Source organism: Carcharhinus amblyrhynchos, chromosome 1 (assembly GCF_965287045.1).
Source record: "Carcharhinus amblyrhynchos chromosome 1, sCarAmb.v2.hapA, whole genome shotgun sequence".
NCBI classification, from domain to species: domain Eukaryota; kingdom Metazoa; phylum Chordata; class Chondrichthyes; order Carcharhiniformes; family Carcharhinidae; genus Carcharhinus; species Carcharhinus amblyrhynchos.
Genome location: NC_137324.1, coordinates 107,300,100 through 107,320,517, shown reverse-complemented (window position 1 = coordinate 107,320,517; position 20,418 = coordinate 107,300,100). Strand labels below are relative to the sequence as shown.

The 20,418-nt window shown below is 42.8% G+C and overlaps 1 protein-coding gene across 1 annotated transcript in view; it reads right to left on the bottom strand.

Annotated features, from left to right (window-relative positions):
• LOC145350021 (vesicle-associated membrane protein 8) overlaps positions 1–16,273 on the bottom strand; it is a 33,734-nt gene extending 17,461 nt beyond the window's left edge. Inside the window, exon 1 of the mRNA XM_080198833.1 lies at positions 16,130–16,273. Within this exon, the coding sequence (XP_080054959.1) occupies positions 16,130–16,132 (3 nt within the window). The 5' untranslated portion in view covers positions 16,133–16,273. The remainder of the gene's footprint in view (positions 1–16,129) is intronic.
• Between the last annotated feature and the right edge of the window lie 4,145 nt (positions 16,274–20,418).

The following is a 20,418-nucleotide window of genomic DNA, read 5'->3' as shown; positions in this document are numbered from 1 at the left end:
GGCCTCAGGTCACTGTCTGTGTGGAGTTTTCTCATTCTCCCGTGTCTGTGTGGGTTTCCTCCGGGTGCTCCGGTTTCCTCCCACAGTCCAAAGATGTGCGGGTTAGGTTGATTGGCCATAATCAATTGACGCTAGTCTCAGGGGGATTAGAAGGGTGAATGTGTGGGGCTACAGGAATAAAACCTGGATGGGATTATGTTCGGTACAGACTTGATGTGCTGAATGGCCTCCTTCTGCACTGTAAGAATTCTATGATTCTTTAAATTGGAACCAGAAAAGGCAGTCTTCCAGCAGAGACTGCAATCAGAAAAGGCAACTTTACAGCAGAGACTGGAATATAGTATGAAGTATAGTAAAAATCATGTATAAATCTCTACTGATTTTCTTTGCTCTTAGCTCTGATGAAGGGTCATTTAGACTTGAAACATTGGCTCTATTCTCTCTCTTGCAGATGCTGTCAGACCTGCTGAGATTTTCCAGCCTTTTCTGTTTTTGGTTCAGATTCTGCAGTATTCTGCTTTTATATTAGAGTAATATACCTGTTTACATAACTGTAACCCTAATGTTACATCCGCAGCTATCTTAATGCTGATGAATCACAAGATTAATTATTTTCCTTGTTTTCTGGTGCAGCATGAGGACCACAGCAGCCTTGCACAGAGACATGTTTCTTCCTGGGACCATGTCCTTTGTAGAGACTGTCATGATGATGGAGATAAAATGTTGAATTATGTGTGGACATATTGGACATTTAAATAAGACATGTGTTTTTAAAAATGGACAAACGAAAGGTGGCAGAGGATGCAAATTCTGGGAATGTAAATTCCGTAACTGTCTGAATTGCTCCTATGTGGGTGATAAGAGAGAAAGAATGGAATGTCATACCTGGTTTTCAGGTAGGGACATATGAAAGATACGAAAGCCATAAAGGAACTACCTGCCATTCCCTGTGGAGATAATGGAAGCTGAGTAATATCACAGCAGGAATCATATCCTACAAGTGATGTCTCAGATTGGTTTGTGGATTTTCACCTTCCAGGAATATATAAAAAACTAGATAAAAGCCACCTGCAAAACCTGGCCAGTGTGGACTAGTGATGGTTCTGTGAGAGTATGTGACACAGAGATAAAACATTAGCAGCAGTCATCCCTGCTCTGAGGTAGGTAAAATACAAGTTTCCCTTCACCAAGTCAGCAAAGCCACAGATGAAAAGGAAGCAGGACAACTTCTCAGATAAACTGCAGGACCCCTGGTATCTCAAAACCAACGACACAACTGCTGAAGTCAGTGCTATTGCAATCACAAATCTCAAGTGGCTGCACCATTTCACCAACTACTCCTCATAGACAAGTCAAAGACCAATTTGTATATTCTTTTTAAACTTATTTTTGGACTCTGTTCTCAACTCTAATCTGTGTAAATGGATGTGCAACTTACAGTTAGTAGCTGTTAGAGGGTGCCAGCTCATCCCTCACCCGGGGGCATAACAATTTGGGGGTATCCCATAAGAAATGAACATATTGTCCCAGAAATGGGAGTCTTCGCCTGGGGACCAGTCATAACATGATAACCCCATCAAGATATAAGCCTATCCTGCATCGATTTTCACAGTCAGAGAGGCAAGTGCATGTAAAGAGACAATTTATATTACAATAGATGGGACGATAATGATTCTCTCCATGCTTCAGATCCAATTATTTGCCCCCTTACACAGTAATCACCTTTAAAAATGATGGACAGGCAGTGGTATATATCATCTGCATTCATGTAGCATCAGTGCATGGACAGTAATTTAATCTGTGTTTATAGATCTTGCTTGTAGGCTATTGATATGTTTCTTTCTTCCCTGAAGGTTCAATTGCAGAGAGGGCAAAGAAGTGGCAAATAGAATACAATGCTGAAAAGTGTGAGGTTATGCACTTCGGAAGGAGGAATGGAGGCACAGACTATTTTCTAAATGGGAAAATGCTTAGGAAATCAGAAACACAAAGAGGAGTCATTGTTCAAGATTCTCTTAAGATTAACATACAGGTTCAGTTGGCAGTTAGGAAGGCAAATGCAATGTTAGCATTCATGTTGAGAGCGCTAGAATAGAAGAGCAGGGATGTATTTCTTAGGTTGCATAAGGCTCTGGTCAGACCCCATTTGAAGCATTGTGAGCAGTTTTGGGCCCCATATCGAAGAAAGAATGTGCTGGCCTTGAAAAGGGTCCAAAGGAGGTTCACAAGAATGGTCCATGGAATGAAGGGCTTGTTGTATGAGGAACGGTTGAGGATTCTGGGTCTGAACTCATTGGAGTTTAGAAGGATGAGGGGGAACCTTACTGAAACTTAAAGGATACTACAAGGCCTGGATAGAGTGGACGTAGAAAGGATGTTTCCACTAGTAGGAAAAACTAGAATTAGAGGGCACAACCTCAGGCTAAAAGGACAATCCTTTAAAACAGAGATGAGGAGGAGTTTCTCCAGCTAGTGAGTGGTGAATCTGTGGAATTCTTTCCCGCAGAAGGCTGTGGAGGCCAGGTCATGAGTGTCTTTAAGACAGGGATAGATAGGTTCTTGATTAATAAGGGGATCAGGGGTTATGGGGAAAAGGTAGGAGAATGGGGATGAAAAAAATATCAGCCATGATTGAATGGCAGAGCTCGATGGGCCGAGTGGCCTAATTCTGCTCCTATCTCTTATGGTCATATGACTTTGTGATCACCATTGGTAATCATCGGCCTACTTCTGCACTGTAGGATTCTATGATTCATAATGGGCAACATCACAGGCCTGAGGACACATTAATTGTTAAGTTCCTGGTTACTGCTGAATGGGGATCGACATGCTCAGAGACAGTCCATATATGGTCACATGTGTCCACACTCCATGAACATTGGCACACATGACACAGCAAAACTCTTGCTCTCATTTGCGAAGATGAGCACTTTCAAAAGTAGCCTTTCTGAAGCACTGCTTTCCTTAGATTGCAGTCACTGCAGATGGCCATCTGTTTTAACATCTCAGGCACGATTTTCCTGGCCCGCTGTGCTGCTCAAGTAGCGCAGTGGGTCATGAAATACAGATGACTTTCCTGGACCATTTTTATGGCGTAATCAGCCTGGCATGGGGAAACAGTACAAGGCTGATAGAATGGTATCACCTGGGTTTGCTAACGTTTCCCATTTCACCAGGGGAGATTTCCACCAGTGGCGATTAAAGTTGATCTGATCAGTGGGGGGTGGGGGGGGCGCACTCTGCACAGTGATTGGGGGTCAGGGCCAGCGATCGGGGAGGGGGGTGTGGGGTTGGGAGGGAAGTGATGGAGGGGGAAGCCAGCGATTGAGAGGCTGGTAATGAGGGGTCAAGAGCACATGCGCTGAAGCTGACATCTTGGGCAGAATTAGGCCATCCCCCTGTCCTCCCCCTCCAAACTGATGTGAACCCCTCAGTGGACTCTGCAATGCACAAAGTGCCAGAAATTCAACCAAAAGACAAGTGGGACAATTTCCCTGCTGGGTACTTAGTTATTTTGGGACCATAAATACCTCCCCCCCCCCACCCCCACATCACTCCCTATGATAGGTATGTCTGTTATCTCAATTGATTTGATTTGATTTATTATTGTCACATGTATTAACATACAGTGAAAAGTATTGTTTCTTGCGCGCTTACAGACGAAACATGCCGTTTGTAGAGAAGGAAAGGAGAGAGTGCAGAATGTAGTGTTACAATCATAGCTAGGGTGTAGAGAAAGATCAACTTAATGCAAGATAAGTTCATTCAAAAGTTTGACAGCACCAAGGAAGAAACTGTTCTTGAGTGGTTTGGTACATGACCTCAGACTTTTGTATCTTTTTTCCAAAGGAAGAAGGTGGAAGACAGAACGTGCTGGATGCGTGGGGTCCTCAATAATGCTGGCTGCTTTGCCAAGGTGGCAGGAAGTGTAGACTGAATCAATGGATGGGAGGCTGATTTGCATAATGGATTGGGCTACATTCACGATTTTTGTAGTTCTTTGTGGTCTTGGGCAGAACAGGAGCCACATCAAGCTGTGATACAACCAGAAAGAATGCTTTCTATGGTGCATCTGTAAAGTTTGGTGAGTTATAGCAGATATGCCAAACTTCCTTAGTCTTTTGAGAAAATAGGGGCATTGGTGGGCTTTCTTAGCTGTAGTGTCAGCATGGGGGTGGGGGGGTGCAGGACAGATTGTTGGTGATCTGGACACCTAAGAACTTAAAGTTCTTGACCCTTTTTACTTTGTCCCCGCTGACATAGACAGGGGCATTTGTGATCTCTGTTCTGATTTTAAGGGCTTCAGTGTGTCGATGCTCATATTTTTCCTCTTCCCTTCTCATCTGCAGCATGTTTTACCCATCGATTGATGACAAAGGGGTTGAATAAGGAGAAGATCTCGAAAGAGATAGGCAGGCTGGACAATTACATCACGGAGAAAATTATGGATCTTGACAGATCAAAATGAGTCTAAAATCAATCAGCAGTGTAGTGTGGTGATAATGTGGAGTTATTAGTGTTTGTTTACTTTATCCAGCAATAGGACTGGTGCAGCTTTTACTGAAACATTTATTCTTGAAAGTCAAGTCTGTCTTTTAATTATGTACAGCTTTCATTTTCTTGCAAAAACATTTGCAAAGCTTTTATACAACTTTTTATTCTCGAGCGTCTTCATCCACCCAAGTACACGTTGGAAGGGGACTATGTACTTTCAATTTTGTAATCTATTACTGCTCACTGAAAGTTCACTAGCAATAAAGACCGTTGGATAAACTGGAAAAATAACCAGTTTTGACTATTCCTAGTAATGTCACCCATTTTACTGGCAGCCCCCTGTGGTCCTATGATCAGTTTTACTGGCACTTTCCACTGGAATACCAGTTCTGAACTGTTTTTATTTCTCTCTTTAGAACAGGATCAAACTGGTGCCAGTATTACTGGAACCTCCTAAATCACAGGCTCACCTGACATTGGCAAACAAATGTGGAAAACATTTACTGGCGTAAGGAAAGATGTCTGTAGTAAGTCTGCGGAAGCAGAAGTTCCTTCACCAAAATCCCTTTATTTACAACTCTAACATCAGTACACAGAGTGCTATCAGTCAGCAGTATACCTTTGGGGTGTTGGGGGAACTGATACTCCCAGTTAAATATAAAACAAAGACTCTCTGTTTGGCCCATCAATTAGTTTCTTAATTAGGGATATCTTTTCTTTATTACAAACAATTATTACAAAACAATTACAAAATACAAATATGAATACAAAAGCCACACCATTCAACATTGCCAATACCAACAGCCAACACCATCCATTTCATTAAGAAAGGGTTGATCCTTAATCAGGGAATCCTGTTGTGTTTAACCAAATAAACAAAATCAACTTAACTTAGGGACAACTCAAAAAGGGCAGTTCCCTTAAAGGAGGGGAAGCGCCTGAAAGGAAAAACAAAGTAGAAAGGAAATTTAAAACATTAAATTAAAATGTGATTAAAGCGGTCAATAATATACACCAGTCCTTGCGGTGCCCAACAAAAATCCTTAATCAGGAAGTTTATACTCCAATAGGCCAACCCCAATGACCTATTGAAATCATTGCAGTGTCAAAATAAGCATACCTACCTTACCCACACCAGCTATGGTGTGGATCAAATCTAAATGTTCAACTTCTGGGCCAATATTGTGTAGATACTATTTGCTGTTTTTCTCAACAATTTTTCATTACATTAAAGGTTGTAGCTCACAATCCTAATATAGCACATTGCCACCTTTCACATAATAGTTCAAAGTTCTGCTCAAAATGCCTATGGCCATCACAAACTGTGTGTGTGTGTTTGTGTGCGCTACTTTGCAATGACCTCACAAAGGAAGGAAGACACAGGGCTGGATGCAGGTTGCTCTGTCAGTTCTTAACATCTTCGTGTGTGCTTTGTAGACAAGGTGATCACATAGTCATACAGTGAGAACCAGTGCAAGTGGTGGCCCAGCATGCTGAACAGGCTGATTCAACTGACTATCCCAAGCAGCAGCACAGATTCCACATGCAATGGACAGCATAGTGGCACTGGTTGAGGAGGAATAAGTGGAAGACAAGAAACTGCAAAGAGCAAACTAGAGCAGCCAAATTTATATCCAACCCAATTTAAGCTTGCAGCATCACAGCTGTGGGAAAGAAACATTCAGTTAAAGTCTGAATTTTCAGGAGAAGCTAAAACCTTCAACTAAACTTGACTCCAATGGATGAATGTAATTGAACAATAGTGAAATATTTTTAATGTTTTGCTTAAACCTTTATGTTGAACACTTGCATTTTTATCACGGACAAAAAGTTACTTGATGAACAGATTGTGTAGTTTTAGTAAACACAGGGCAGAATTTTACCAGCACGTTCATACGAACCCGCCTGAGGCCAATGGAGAATGCCATTCCCTGAGTATTGCCTGCCCTTGGAATAGGGGCAAGCACACCTGTAAAATTCCGGCCCCAGTGTACCTAATTTCCTTTGTTAATATGTTTTCAATATTATTTAATGAAAAATGAAAGGTCAAGTTTCAACAGCTTTATTGAAACAAAATGCACATGAAGAATGGCTTTAAATGGAGGGGGTGTTTTTAATGAAAGTGGAGAAAAGATCTCTTCTAATTACACATAGCTTTTGTTTTGACATCCTATAAACATCAGAAAATGAAATAAGCTGCACAGGATACCAAGAGAATGTCATTGGAGTGAGAGCGAAAGATGGTTAGAGTGACTGTGTTCAGGCACAGAGTGGTATGATAAAGATACACACTCAAAGGGAACTGGTAAGACCTCAGGGAAACTGTGTGAATCAGATCACAGTTAAACATCACTTTTTGGCATTAATGTTAGTAACTCATTAACACATCAGTTAATATTTGTTATTGGTGATAAAAGGAGTGGCACGGTGGTTAGCACTGCTGCCTCACAGCACCAGGGACCCAGGCTCGAATACCAGATTTGGGTGACTGTTTGTGTGGAGTCTGCACATTCTTCCCATGTCTGCGTGAGTTTCCTCTAGATGCTCCGGTTTCCTCCAACACTCCAAAGATGTGCAGATTAGATTCAGTGGTCATGCTAAATTGTCAGTTAGTGTCCCAAGACATGTAGGTTAGGGGGATTAGTGGGGTAAACACAGGGGATTACGGGATAAGGCTTGGGTGGGATTGTTGTCGCTGAGTTGGTGCAGATTCGATAGGCCAAATGACCTCCTTCTGCACTGTAGGGATTTTCTGAGTAAAAGATAAAAGGTGAGAGCTATCTCTAACCACCCCAGCACATAATCTGCTGATTGTTGTTAGAACACAGTTAGCTGAAGTTTCTGGGAACTAGCTGCTCCAGTTGAAGAATCATTTATGGGATAGTGTGATAAGGAATATAGGGAAAGGAAGGTGGGGTTTTTTTTGCAAATTAATCATTCCAGAGAACAGCGTTGATCTGATCCTAAAAAACAAAGCAGGAAAGAAAAATGGATCCTCCATCATTTAAAATTTTATTGCTAGCTAATGACAGCTAGTTTCCAGGAGGTGGCGCTGCATCTCACATGCTTTCTGGCTGGGACAGCACCCAGAGCAAATGTCAAGGTGACAATCAGCTGGAACATCTACTTCCAGTTTCGTCGATACAACTAAGTTACAGATCGCCCTTATTTATCTTATGGGAAGTCAAATACTAAAATGTAAATCAAACAATTGAAACACGCTTTAAAAACTTTTTAAAAATTACCTTTAGCAACATGAATCATAAGAGAAATGTATGTATTAAACATTGTGCACATTGATTTGGGTCAGTCAGCTCAGTCGGATAGCTGGCTAGAGGGTGATGCAGAATGATACCGACAGTGTGGTTCAAACACCATACTGGCTGTGGTACTTTATGGAGGCCTGATCCTTATCTTTCCTCATGCCTAATGTGGTGCCCCTCAAGTTGTAATAACCACTCCTCCCTAACAGAGAGATTTATAGCCTCTATATAACTAATTACCAACAAATTTAGAGAATTTGTTAAAAGTCTGAACAGAGCCTGTTCCTTTGATTCTGCTGGAATAATGATAATGGTGTCACTCGACATAGGTTCGGCAAAATGTTTTGCATTTTCTGCACAAGGATAACCAAGTTACAAAAGGGACAGCCACTCAGGACCAAGATGAGGAGAAATTCCTTTACACAGAGGACTCTGAATCTTTGGACTTCTCTACCTCAGAGGTCTGTGGAAGCTCAGTCATTGTGTATGTGGAAGAAGAGATAGATAGATTTCTGATTAAAGATAACATAAAGAGGTATGGGGATAATCTGTGTAAAAGGCATTGAAGTGTCAGACCAGCGATGATTGTATTCAATGGCACAGCAGGCTTGATGGGCTGAATGGCCTACTCTGTTCCTCTGTTTCTACAAAAGAAATAACTAAGTTGGGAGTGATGGAATATACAAACATGGTTCAACGTGAGATGTCAAGAATCACGTGACAATCTCTGATTAGCTATTCTTCCCATTGATTTAAAGGACAGTGGGAAATACTAGTTGGTTGGACTAAATTTTAAGAATCTGGTCCCAATACTGTTCCATCATTCCAAGGCCCAGGTGAATGCTATAGAATATTTCACTTTCCTATGGAATGTCCTTCTGCTGCTTCTGTTTTGCATTCAAGGTATTGTGATTGAAAATTAATCCATACCTAACTCTGCTGATTGTGTCTGCAACTGTACTTCTGACATTGACTGTACCTGGATACCACAGCTAATGCCAGCTGATATTCAATCATACTATCTTCAGTACCACAGACCAGGGTAGTGAGTGGAAGACAGGCACAGAGCAAGTTCCAAACACAGGGCTTCAAAAACTATATTTAAAACTAAGTTTTCAGGCATGAATTTATGCAATTGGTAGCAACAGATCTGCTGACATGCTTTACACTTATAAGAGATTACTTCTGCTCAGAGACCTTTCCTACATCTTGTTGCATAGTTCTTTAAACATTATGATATTTTTAATCATATCAAATGTCATATATTACTAGTCTCCTCATATAACCAAAGCTGTATTACAGAGATAAAGCATACAACTATACCTTTTGGAGGGCGGCATAATGGCACAGTGGATGGCACTGCTGCCTCACAGTGCTAGAGATCTGGGTTCAATTCTTGGCTTGGGACAGTATGTGGAGTCTGCATGTTCTCCCCGTGACTGCATGGGTTTCCTCTGGGTGCTCTGGTTTCCTCTCACAGTCCAAAGATGTGCTGGTGAAGTGCATTGGCCATGCTAAATTCTCCCTCAGTGAACCCAAACAGGTGTTGGAGTGTGGTGACTAGGGAGTTTTCACAGTAATTTCATTGCAGTGTTAATGTAAGCCTACTTGTGATAGTAATAATAAGTAAAACATTTTTACCCTATTACAGTGCTGCAGGAATACATGCATGCTTTACTTTCCCATTTTAATTTTTGTCCCATTGAAAAGTTTATTTCCTCCATTCCCTTCTGCACCTTCCATCAATTCCTGGATAGCAGGTAAGTGACCTGTTTCTAGTGGAGATTTGTTGGCATGTTATATCCAAGGGTGGGTGGGAGTGCTAAACTCACCTGTTAGAACCAATTAGAATCATCCCTTAAACTGAGCTCGACCTGCAGTAGACCTGACACTCTCCTGCCACTCAGCTGTGTTGGCTCACTGCAGTAATTGGTCTTTGTGTGCCAATGAATACTAGGGACCCAGTTTACAGTAGTATTTGTGACTTTGATACGTGCTGCTTTAGTGGTAAGGAAAACACTTTGATCAGAGAAATTCAAGCATGGACCTGTAGGAAGGATGGCCATGGATTTGGAAGACATTATCATATTCAAGAGGGTTGGAGAGAAAATGAAGAAATGGGGAGAAATTTGCAAGGACAGTCAGGTCAAGGGTTGGTGTTTTGAGATGATGGTGGCACGTTTAAATAGAAGGGGGATTGCAACTGAAAGCTTGTGTCAATAATGGTGACCATGAAACTATCATCCATTGTTGCAAAAACTCATCTATTTCACCATTGCCATTTAGGGAAGGAAGTCTACTATCCTTACCTGGTCTCGCCTGCATGTGACTCCACATCCACTTCAATGTTGTTGAATCTGCAATGGCCTAGCAAGCCACCCAGTCCAAGGACAATTTGGGAAGGGCGACAATTGCTGGCCTTGCCAGTGATGCCCACTTCCCATCAAAGAATAAATAAAAACCAAGAGGAAAGAACTGTTAACAACATAAGGACCAAGAAAGGAAGACAGGGTAGTCAACAGTTGGTGAAAACAAGATCAAGGGAGCAGGAGATGGTCTCAGGGTCAAGATTGATTTGGAGAGGGTAAGAGGGGAGATAGAAGGGAAACTTGAGACAGATGTGAGTTCAGGGAGAGGGCACAGGAAGGAAGTGAGCAATTAATGTCTTTAAAAGTATAGTGATGGTTACATATACTAGCCAATTAGTTCCCAGTATGGTTTCACAAACTGCAAACGAATGATCAGATAATCTTTTTTATGGTAATCTGAGGGTGCAATGTTGGAAAGGACAAGAGCTTCTTTGTCTTTTTTTATGTGTACTGTGATATATTTTGTGTTAATGTGAGCAGATAGAGAGGGCCTTGTTTTAAGACATAAGACATAGGAGCAGAATTAGGCCACTTGGCCCATCGAGTCTGCTCCGCCATTCAATCATGGCTTTTTTTTTCATCCCTATTCTCCGGCCTTTTCCCCATAACCCCTGATTTCTTTATCAGTCAAGATCCTAATATCTCTGCCTTAAAGACATCAATGACCTGGCCTCCACAGCCTTCTGCGGCAAAGAGTTCCACAGAATCTGTCTGAAGAAGTTTCTGCTATCTCTATTTTAAAGGATTTTCCCTTTAGCCTGAGGTTGTGTCCTCTGGTACGAGTGGAAACATCCTCTCCACATCCACTCTATCCAGGCCTCGCAGTATCCTGTAAGTTTCAATAAGATCCCCCCTCATCCTTCTAAACTCCAACAAGTACAGACCCAGAGTCCTCAACTGTTCCTCTTACGACAAGCTCTTCAATCCAGGGATCATTCTTGTGAACCTCCTCTGGACCCTTTCCAAGGCCAGCGCATTTTTCCTTAGATAAGGGGCCCAAAACTGCTCACAATACTCTGAATGGGGTCTGACCAGAGCCTTACACAGCCTCCGAAGTACATCCCTGCTTTTGTATTCTATCCCTCTCGACATGAATGCTAACATTTCATTTGCCTTCCTAACTGCCAACTGAACTTGCACATTAAACTTTAGAGAATCTTGGACAATGACTCCCAAGTCCCTTGTATTTCTGATTTCCTAAGCATTACCCCATTTAGAAAATAGTCTGTGCCTCCATTCCTCTTTCCAAAGTGCATAACCTCACACTTTTCCACATTGTATTCTATCTGCCACTTCGTTGCTCACTCTCCTAACCTGTCTAAGTCCTTTTGCAGCCCCCCTGCTTCCTCAATACTATCTGTCCCTCTACATATCTTTGTATCATCTACAAACTTGGCAACAGTGCCTTCAGTTCTTTCTTCCAAATTGTTAATGTATATTATGAAATGTTGTGGTCCCAGCACTGATCCCTGAGGCACACCACTAGTCACTGCTGCCATCCTGAGAAAGACCCCTTTATCCCCACTCTCTGCCTTCTGCCAGTCAGCCAATCCTCTATCCACACCAGGATCTTACCCTTAACAACCATGGGCACTTAAATTTTTTAACAGTCTCCTATGCAGCACCTTGTCAAAGGCCTCCTGAAAATTTAAATAAATCACGTCCACTCATTCTCTTTTATCTAACTTCTTCGTTACTTCCTCCAAGAACTCTTAACAGAATTTTCAGACGTGACCTCCCCTTGACAAAACTGTACTGGCTCAGCCCTACTTTATCATACACTCCCAAGTCCTCTGCGATCTCATCTTTAATAATAGACTCTAAAATCTTGCCAACGATCGAAGTCAGGCTAACCGGCCTATAATTTCCTGTCTGCTGCCTCCCTCCCTTCTTAAACAGCAATGTTACATTAGCTACATTCGAGTCCTCTGGTACCCTCCCTGCCTCCAGTGATTCCAGAAAGATCACCACCAATGCCTCCACAATTTCCTCAGCTATCTCTTGGAGAACCGTGGGGTGTAGTCCGTCCAGTCCAAGTGACTTATCCACCTTCAGTCCTTTCAGTTTCCCCAGAACCTTCTCCTTGGTGATGGCCACTACATTGCTCTTCTATCTGACATTGGCACCTCCAAACAACTGGGTCTTGAACTCACAATCTTCTATTGCATGTCAGAGTGCTACCAACTAAACCAAAAAAATTCAAACTAACTAACAGTGTTTTTTTTTAGCATTTAAATATTTAAATGAGAATTCTTCCACTCAGGCTGTAGTGAACAGTTCTTGCTGATGCCATGTGTATATCTGGTGCACACAAATACATTATCAAACAGTTTAGAATAGACCAGTTGATATACAACCAGTGGGGTGAAAGGTCTTTTTGTACACTGTAATATCTATGATTTTATGATCTTTCATCTTGGAACAAGGCCCCAGAACACTTGAGCATGTCACTGTTGTCACTCCTTGGGTAAATGTCCCCTAGCAACAACACACAGAATAAAAAGATGTATAGTTTTAAATTGGAAGTCAACCCTTCATCTGGTCAGGTTAAAATGAGATGATGTCACTTTTGTGGAAGTTAAATCAATAATTCAGGTCACGCATGAGTATAAATAAGATCAATGTCAGGCTGGTATTTAGGATATAGGATAGCTCATGGGCGTTGGTGTAAAAGCAAAGGGTAGGATTATATTACTGCTAATGAAAGGCAGTTCAGTGACAAAACACTTGCTCAGAGGTCACAGGTTCGCTCCACGAATCCTCAAGTAGTTAGCTGCTGTTGTAAACAGCATCATTAAGGTTGAGAAATCTTTGCCACCTCTTGATAGGTGTAGAGAAAAGCAAGAAGAAAAGTAAGGGTGTGTGTGACCAATGGCTGCTGCTTCTTTCCTCAATGTTAGATTAACTGCAGATGATTAGGTCAGACATCAGCACACCAAGCTGGGAAATGGTGGGTAGATAAAGAAGGGTTAAAAAAAATGGAAGAAAGTCGGAAAGAGGGAAATCAATTAGGAACCATGATGGCAAGTTCTGAGTGCTATCATTTTCAACCCCAGGAATACTGAAATCTTTTATGCATTTCTCACTTATTTCCCAATCCACCCAAGCCTCTGCTGCTAGATTTATATTGACCAATGCCAGTATTTGGAAGGAAAATGGACAGATAAGAACAGCTTCTTCCCTGCTGCCACCAGACTTTTGAATGTACCTACCTTGCACTAAGTTGACCTTTCTCTACATCCTAGCTATAACTTAACACTATGTTCTGCACTCTCTCCTTTCCTTCTCTATGAACTGTATGCTTTGTCTGTATAGAATGCAAGAAACAATACTTTTCACTGTACACTAATATGAAAATGATAATAAATCAAACCAAATCAAATAGCCTTATTAAGAAAGTGTTTGTTGAAGCTTTTTTTGTTTGCTCATTTAAAAACACACAAAGCAATGGTGTAAATTCTGTCAGTTTGAACCATTTCATTATTACTTCATTTGGTTGTTCTCACGCTTTGAATGGAAGATTTCCCAAACAATTTTCCATCAAGAGGCTGCCTGCTTCCTCAAATGTCTCTGCACTTCAGTGGAATTCTTTATAAGATGGTTAGAACATAGTGCAGAGAACCCTTGTTTGGTTCTGTTTGATATGCTCATCCCTTTAGCTGTTAACATTTATTTGGCTGAACAAGTGTCCACGCAAGAAACTAAGGCCAGAAATTACGGAGCTTGAGCTCCTCAGCTTAACAAGTGTGAAATTGCACTGGATGGATGGACGTGTGTCCCAACATCACGGCGCCATTGCACAACTCTTCAGTCAGTGGCCCACACGAGAGTTGAAAGCGTGCCCACTGACAATTGAAATGGCAATTAAACCCATTGAGCATGCAACTGACCCTGATTTTATGTGGCTGGTGTGCATTTACACTTGCCACATGGGCCGTTTGGCCAGGTGGTGTCATTTTCTCTTCACCATTTCTGTTCTAGGCAGGATGAAATGTCCAGGATGACACAAAGTAAGAGAGAATGTTTGAGAGTTGATGCCTAATGTGTTATGCTGCCAGTTACTTGATTCTGCATGATGGAGGGAGTGTGCTGCATTTCTTTGTTGCAAATGCCACTGGGGACAACGCTGGAGCTCCCTGAGGCAGCTGTCAGCCTTTAGGGAGCTTGATGGAAACGCCCGCCTGTACTGCCACTTCTCTCAGCATCTGCCCTTTTCCTGCCCTCCCTGGCAGTGCCCAGCCTTTCCGAGGGTGCTTTTCACACCAGCTGGCCATTAATTGGCCAGATAGTGTGAAATTGCGCTCTGGGGCTGATCGCAGCCGGAAGTGCATTTCGCGCCTGCATCCAGACTGCCCAAGTTTGCATGCCCATTGCGTGAAAAATTCAGGCCTTGGTACTTCTACCCTCTTGCCTGAGGATGGTGACCTCCTGCAGCACTGTATTGAAAATCCCAAACATCTTGGCCGTGGAGAATAACAAAAGAGGCACCTCGGAGACCAGAATATTCCAGCATTTGTAGTTATACAGGAAATTCTCTATTAAAAGTATATACAGCTAAGTTTTAAGTGCATTTATTAGTGGCACAAGTAGGCTTACATTAACACTGCAATGAAGTTACTGTGAAAATCCCCTAATTGCCACACTCCGGCACCTACTCAGACAAACTGAGGGAGAATTTAGCATGGCCAATGCACTGAACCAGCACGTCTTTCTGACTGTGGGAAGAAACCGGAGCACCTGGAGGAAACCTACGCAGACATGGGAAGAGCATGCAGACTCCTCACAGACAGTGATCCAAGTGTAAATTGTGCACATACAAAGGCTGTGAAGATACAAAAATAAATGTAGAATCAAAGAAGAAAGACAGAAAGATAAGGAAAGATGGATCAGAACAGGGAACACATGAACTGAAATGCCCCTGTGGTCTGTGTGACTGAGAAAGCTCTCTACTTATGTTTATGTTTCTGGTATGGTTTGTACTTATTGAGAAATTTATCAAGTTTAACAGCTATGACTTTTAAAGAGATATTTCGGCGAGGTCTGCAAGGCCTACAGGAAGTTGACTTTAAAAAAAAATCAACTCTCGGTCCTTCCCTCTGCCTTTGGGGTAACTTTCCCATATACTGAGACTCTTGGTCATACTGAATAGAATAGTGTTAACATCAGTCCATAATCTGTCATTACTGAGCTGGTCTCAGCTGGCATTGTGTGGGGGTGGGGAAGCATTCTGGCACCAATGTCAACAGGGTGGGTGATGCAAAACAAATTATCTACAGTGCCTGCTCCTGATCGCTACTTAGTAATCCCTGCTGGAAAATATGTGTGGAATTCAGGAGAGCACAGACTCAGGGTCGAAAGTGATCGTGCCAGTGGTCAAACTGTCACCTAGAATAGTTCCTTGCACACAGTTCTGGAGGGCTGCTGGTGTCTATGGAGTCACACCCAGTAATAACAAGCAACGTCAGGAGGAGAAGAAAGAAAAGGGGAGCAAAACTGGGGAAAGATTACAATTCCTAATGCACAAACCAATGCAACAATAACTGCTGTTGTGTTTGATGTTTATTGCATTACAATAGAGTGGAATCAATTGCGATTCAGTTGGTGTTTATGTTTGGGAGGGAGGGAGGTAGATGGGTTTGAAGCTGCAGCCAATTTGAATAATGCATTTTCTCAGTGAAGCCTTTGTTGACCTTACTTTCTGAATTGCGTACCAAATATTTTGGGCAAGGTCCTTTAAACTTTACAATGCTGCTCTTCATACTTGTAAATACCATTTGTGTTTTATTGAACCTTGCGAAGATTTAAAGCAGATCGAGCCAAAGATTCAAGCCTTTTTTGGATTACAGTAGACTCGTTGTTCCCTGCTTCTCCACCTTTCACCTCACTCTTTTAGTCAAACCCTCTGCTATACACATGCACTGCACTGAAAGTCATCGGAACACTTGTGGCAAAAATAGATTTGACCAGAAATTACACATTTTGATTAAAATTAAACAAACTTACCATTGTCGTCGGTGAAACTGTTCCTACTTTTCCCGATGAGTGTAATGGAAGGCAAAACGCTGAAACGACTGGTTAATATTTAACTTGGATTACAAAATTTTCAACCTCTAAGAAGAGCCAATGCTAGATTCTTTCCCCTCCTCCTTTCGCAGAAGCTAATAGAAAAGCTGTATAGGTACTGCCTGTTACTGAGGGAAACCATAGCAACGCAGCAACAGGTGAGGTTTTTCCTGCGCTGCAGGTGTTTACCACACCTGATAGGTTTATGAACAAGCTTCAGTACGTCCTGATCCCCCTCCTCAGAAAGTGGTTGTGCCCGTCATTGCTGGCAACGCTGATTCTAATTGGTTATTTATTCTGTTGTAGTTCCCACCTGCCAGCAGCCAACACCTGTTAGAGATCCCCAGTGAATGGAAAGAGCTGGGCAAAGTTCACCTTCCGAATGGCAGGCAGCTAACAAACCTGAGGAAATAGAGAAATCTGTGACACAGGGCCTCTTGTACTGCAGGACTGGAAAAGTAAACAAGCAGTAGAAGTTTATCCTCAAAGTCAGATTAGATAAAGGTCATGGGTGTCATTAGGCTGCAGAGGGAATAAACTCATTTCAAGAATCTGAGGGTATAAATCTTTTTGAACTAAAGCAAATAATGTCAATGCAAGGAAAGCAAAATTGCAAAGGCTGGAAATCTGAAATAAAAACAGAAACAGCAGGTCAGTCAAGCATATCACAGGAATGGACCTCTTGTCAGATGCAGTCTCCTCTACACTGGGGTCCAAATGCAGATTAAGCATTTTCAAATACCTGCATTCTGATGGCAGAAGCAACTCTGCCTTCCCTGTGGCATCAAATCCTCCTTTGCAAACCCCACGTCAAACTTCCACATCTCAATCTCCACCACAGCTTCAAACAAACACATTATACATGGAGAGAGAAGCACATTTCACATTGATTAATATCGATACTGTGCTAATACCTGTACTGTACTGATACCTGTACTGTACTGACATCTGTATTGTACTAATACCTGTACTGTACTGATACTTGTACTGTACTGATACTTGTACTGTACTAATAATTGAACTGAAACCTGTACTGTATTAATACAAAGTGTCAATGAACTTGAAAGGTGAACTGTGTTTCTCTCCCAACAGATGCTGCCAGATCTGCTGAGTTTGTCCAGCATTTTCTGTTCTTATTTTAGATTTCCAGCATCTGCAGTATTTTGCTTTTATTCACTGGAAACAGTAGAGGGGGATTTATTTGTACAATTGTGAGTACAGTACAGTTATTAGTATTGTACAGGTTTTAGTACAGTAGAACATAGAACATAGAACACTACAGCACAAACAGGCCCTTCGGCCCACGAGTTGCACCGAACACATCAACACCTACCAATCTATAGACCTATCTATAACCCCCAATCCCATTAAACCCCATATACTCATCCAGAAGTCTTTTAAAAGACCCCAGCGAGTTCGCCTCCACCACCACTGACGGCAGCCGATTCCATTCACTCACCACCCTCTGAGTGAAAAACTTACCCCTAACGTCACTTCTGTACTTGCCTCCCCGCACCTTAAATCTGTGTCCTCTCGTAGCGACCATTTCAACCCGGGGAAATAGCCTCTGAGAATCCACCCTATCTATTCCTCTCAACATTTTATAAACTTCTATCAGGTCGCCTCTCAACCTTCGTCTCTCCAGGGAAAAGAGTCCCAGCTCCCTCAACTTAACTTCATAAGGCATGCCTCCCAGTCCAGGCAACATCCTTGTAAATCTCCTCTGTACCCTTTCAATAGCTTCTACGTCCTTCCTATAGTGAGGCGACCAGAACTGCGCACAGTACTCCAAATGAGGCCTGACAAGGGTCTTATAAAGTTGCAGCATTACCTCCCGACTCCTAAACTCAATCCCTCGATTAATGAAGGCCAGTACACCATACGCCTTCTTGACCACCTCCTCCACCTGCGAGGCCGATTTAAGAGTCCTGTGGACCCGGACCCCAAGATCCTTCTGCTCTTCAACACTACTAAGACTCTTGCCCTTGATAGTGTACTCGTTCATCCCGTTGGTTCTGCCAAAATGGACGACTACACATTTATCCGCGTTGAAGTCCATCTGCCACTTCTCCGCCCAGTCCTGCATCCTATTTATGTCCTGCTGCAACTTTTGACATCCTTCCAGACCATCCACAACACCACTGACCTTCGTGTCATCAGCGAACTTACTTACCCATCCCTCCACTTCCTCATCCAGGTCATTTATGAAAATGACAAACAGCAAGGGTCCTAGAACAGATCCCTGGGGCACTCCACTGGTGACTGACCTCCATTCAGAAAAAGACCCATCCACAACCACTCTCTGCCTTCTGCAGGCAAGCCAGTTCTGGATCCACAAGGCCAAAGGCCCTTGGATCCCATGCCCTCTCACCTTCTCAAGAAGTCTTGCATGGGGGACCTTATCAAACGCCTTGCTGAAGTCCATGTACACCACGTCCACGGCACTTCCTTCGTCAATGTGTTCAGTCACATTATCGAAGAACTCAACGAGGCTCGTAAGGCACGACCTGCCCTTGACAAATCCATGCTGACTACTCCTGATCATGTCAAACCTCTCCAAATGCTCGTAAATCTTGTCCCTCAGAAGCCTCTTCATCAGTTTACCAACCACTGAGGTCAGACTCACCGGTCGGTAATTTCCCGGGCTGTCCCTGTTCCCTTTCTTGAAAATAGGGACTACATCCGCAATCCTCCAATCTTCCGGAACCTCTCCCGTCTCCATTGACGACACAAAGATCATTGCCAGGGGCTCTGCAATCACTTCCCTCGCCTCCCACAGTATCCTGGGGTACATCCCATCTGGTCCCGGCGACTTATCTATCTTGATAGAATTCAAAAGTTCTAACACATCCTCCTCCTTAATATCCACATACTCAATCTTTTCCATCTGCTGCAAATCCGTAGCAAAATCTCCCAGATCAGCTTCCACTGTGAATACTGAGGCTAAGTACTCATTAAGCACCTCTGCCATTTCTTCTGGTTCCACACAGACCTTTCCCCCTTCACCTTTTATAGGGCCTATCCCTTCTCTTCTCATCCTTTTACCTTTCACATATTTATAGAAGGCCTTGGGATTCTCCTTAATCTTACCCACCAAGGTCTTCTCATGACCCCTTCTGGCTCTCCTAATTTCCCTTTTAAGCTCCTTTCTACAGTCTTTATACTCCTCAAGATCCTTAACCTCTCCTAGTTCCCTGAACCTTTTGTACACCTTCCTTTTCCTCCTGACTAGGTTCAACACAGCCTTCGTGCACCACGGTTCCCGTGACCTACCAAAACCTCCATGTCTCATCGGAACGTTGTCATGCAGAGCTCCAGACAAACATTCCTTGAATATCCGCCACCTTCCTTCGGTACTTTTCCCGAAGAACGCCTCCTTCCAGTTTATTTGTCCAGGTAACTTCCTGACTTCTTCGTATCTCCTCTTACTCCAGACAAACACCTTCCTAGCCTGCCTGATCCTATCTCGTTCCAATGCAATTGTGAAGGAGATAGAATTATGGTCACCATTCCCAAGATGCTCCCCTACCGAGAGATCCATCACCTGCCCTGGTTCATTCGCCAGTACCAGGTCAAGTACAGCCTCACCCCTCGTAGGCTTCTCCACATACTGTGTCAGGAAACCTTCCTGAACACACCTAACAAACTCCTCCCCATCCAAACCCCTTACCCTAGGGATATTCCAATCGATGTTTGGGAAATTGAAGTCTCCCATCACGACAACTCTGTTATTAATACATCTCTCCAGAATCTGTTTCCCTATCTGCACTTCAACTTCCCTGTCACTATTGGGCGGTCTATAGAATACACCCAGCAAAGTTTTCGACCCTTTGCTGTTCGTAACTTCCACCCACAGAGACTCTGTAGATAGTCCCTCCACAGCATCCTCTTTCTCTGCAGCCATGACACTGTCCCTGATCAACAGTGCCACTCCACCACCTCTTCTGCCACCCTCCCTGTCCTTCCTGAAGCATCTGAAACCTGGCACCTGAAGTACCCAGTCCTGTCCCTGAGACATCCAAGTCCCCGTAATGGCCACCACATCACAATCCCAAGCAGCAATCCACGCCCTAAGCTCATCTACCTTATTCACTACACTCCTTGCATTAAAATATATACACTTCAGCCCCGCAGTCTGGGCATTGACAGGCATTAATAATAATATACATATTAGTACTGTACAGGTATCATTAGTACAGTATAGTTATTAGTACAGTTATCAGTACAGT